Source organism: Carlito syrichta, unplaced genomic scaffold, assembly GCF_000164805.1.
Source record: "Carlito syrichta isolate Samal-C Ts95f unplaced genomic scaffold, Tarsius_syrichta-2.0.1 Scaffold154356, whole genome shotgun sequence".
NCBI lineage: Eukaryota > Metazoa > Chordata > Mammalia > Primates > Tarsiidae > Carlito > Carlito syrichta.
Window position 1 is genome coordinate 9,976 of NW_007098452.1, and position 2,281 is coordinate 12,256.

At 60.0% G+C, this 2,281-nt stretch overlaps 1 protein-coding gene across 1 annotated transcript in view; it reads left to right on the forward strand.

Moving 5' to 3' along the window:
* LOC103252291 (protein unc-13 homolog A-like) overlaps positions 1-498 on the forward strand; it is a 10,422-nt gene extending 9,924 nt beyond the window's left edge. Inside the window, exon 7 of the mRNA XM_021709029.1 lies at positions 456-498. Within this exon, the coding sequence (XP_021564704.1) occupies positions 456-498 (43 nt within the window). The remainder of the gene's footprint in view (positions 1-455) is intronic.
* The last annotated feature ends 1,783 nt before the right edge of the window (positions 499-2,281 follow it).

Here is a 2,281-nt window from a genome sequence, read left to right on the forward strand (position 1 = left end):
AGGCGCTACCACGCCCGGCTGATTTTTTGATTTATTGTTTTTTTTTGTTTTTTTTTTTTTGAGTTGAAGTCTCATTCTGTCGCCCAGACTGGAGTGCAGTGCCTGCTCCTGACCTGCTGGGCTCTGGCGAGCCTTCCGCCTCAGCCTTCCGAGTAGCTGGAACTATAGGCACGCACTACCACACCCGACTAACTTTTTTTTTTTTTTTTTATTGTAGAGATGAGGCCTCACCAAGTTGCCCGGGTGGGTCTAGAACCCGCGGGCTCAAGCAATCCACTCACTTCAGCCACCCAAGGTGTGGGATTACAGGCTGAGCCACCGAGCCCGGCTAGTTTTTTTTTTTTTTAATTTAGTGCTCAGGCAATCCTCTTGCCTCCACCTCCCAAAGTGCCGGGATGACAGGCTTGAGCCACCATGCCCAGCCAGAACCATATTCTTTGTGTCTATACTTGCAGCTCCCTCACTCAGATGCTCCTCGGAAGGTTTCTGTGGGCCTGACAGCTTCCCCTCCCATTTCTGCAGCTGATACAATCTTTAAACAGCATTCATTTGCACACTAGCCAGGCTCAGACTCAAGCAATCACTGAAGCAAAGTTTCAACACATTGCAAATGGCTGAAAGTAAGACATTGGAGAGCAATAAAACATTCACTGTGGCTGAGCACAGGGGCTCACGCCTGGGATCTCAGCACTTTGGGAGGCTGAGGCAGGAGGATCGCTTGAGGCCAGGAGTTCGCGACCAGCCTGGGCCACACAGCGAGACCTTGTCTCTACAAAAAATTAAGAAATTAGCTGGGCATGGTGGTGCTCATAGTCCCAGCTACTCTGAAGGCTGAGATGGGAGGATTGCTTGAGCCCAGGAGGCGGAGGCTGCAATGAACTATGATCACACCACTGCACTCCAGCCTGGGAGACAGAGGGAGACCCTGTCTTAAAAAATACACACACACACACACATTTGTGTGTTTGCTGGGAAACATTGCCACTAGAGGGAAACTGAGTCTCTGAGACGTTGCTTCCGTGCGAGCGCTGCTTCTGGACACCCATGAGACAGGGAGGTACGAGGCGCATGGGGCCCATCTCACAGATGGGGAAACCGAGTTGCTGAGTCTCAGAGCCAGGTGGCCACCAAGAATGTCCCCGGCGAGGCCCCGACCAGTGTGGTGGACGTGGTCTTGGCCTCCCGTCTCGAGTGTGGCCACTGGCACCTCCATGGCCTCAGGTGTGTCCATCTGTTCCTGGTGGAGTCTGTTGTGAGGATTCCTGGGCAGGAGGCGACCCTACCCAGCCTTGGCCCCAAAACCACTGAGTGCCCCTGAGAGGGGGGTGCGTTTCCCGGTCACCCAGCTGCACTACCTGGTCCCGGACAGCACTGAGCTCTGAGAGACGGGGACAGACATGGGCATTCCCATCCCGCAGGCCAAGGCTTGGCTGGAGGCTGGGGCGGGTTGGATATCAGTGCAGGGAGGGCTTCCTGGAGGAGGGTGCGTGGAAGCCCGAGCTTGACACAGGCACAGGACGCCGGGAGGGGAAGGGAATTCCAGACGGAGGAAACAGCTCCGTTGAGGGCTGGAGGGGCGGGCAGGCAGGGCCAGGTCGCGTGGGAAAGCCCGTGGCCAGCTCAGGCAGGACGGGGCAGGCACCCGGGTGAGGCGAGCTGTGTCCAGACCCCGGCTGGGAAGCGGGCACCCCAGCCCCAGCCCTCCGTGTGGGGAGAGGAAGCACAGCTGAGCGGGGTGGGTTTTGGGGCCGGAGGTGGCAGTGGGCGTGGGGGCGCTGCTGGGCCTTGGCCCTGGGGAGCCCGGAGCCCGGAGCCCGGGAAGCACTGGGTGGGCTTCGGGGCCCTCCCCGCAGAGGGCGATGGAGTCCTCCTCAGCCACGTCGTGCCCGCTGCCTACCCACGTCCTGCCTCCTCCCCCTCAAGGACGAGCCCCGAAAGCCACGGGCTGGACGCACGAGCACCCAAGGCCCGGAGGGGGAGCCCCGTCTTATTCCTGAGTCCTCCCTGGGGAGCCAGGCACTGAGCGTGGGGTGATATCTACGCGGGGAATGGCGACGTTTGCTGAGTGACTAAGTGAATGTTGCACACGGTCCAGGCTGTGCATAAGGAGCCCAGCGTGGGGGCCTGGCCTGGCCAGAGGGTGGGGGGTGTTCACACCAGGAGGGGATGTGACAGTGGTCCCGAGGGACGAGGCGGTGTTTGCTGGACAGAGCAGGCAAGGAGGCGGGCGCAGCGCGAGCTGAGCCCAGGGGAGGCGCCCGGGGGTGCTGGAGGAGCCCCG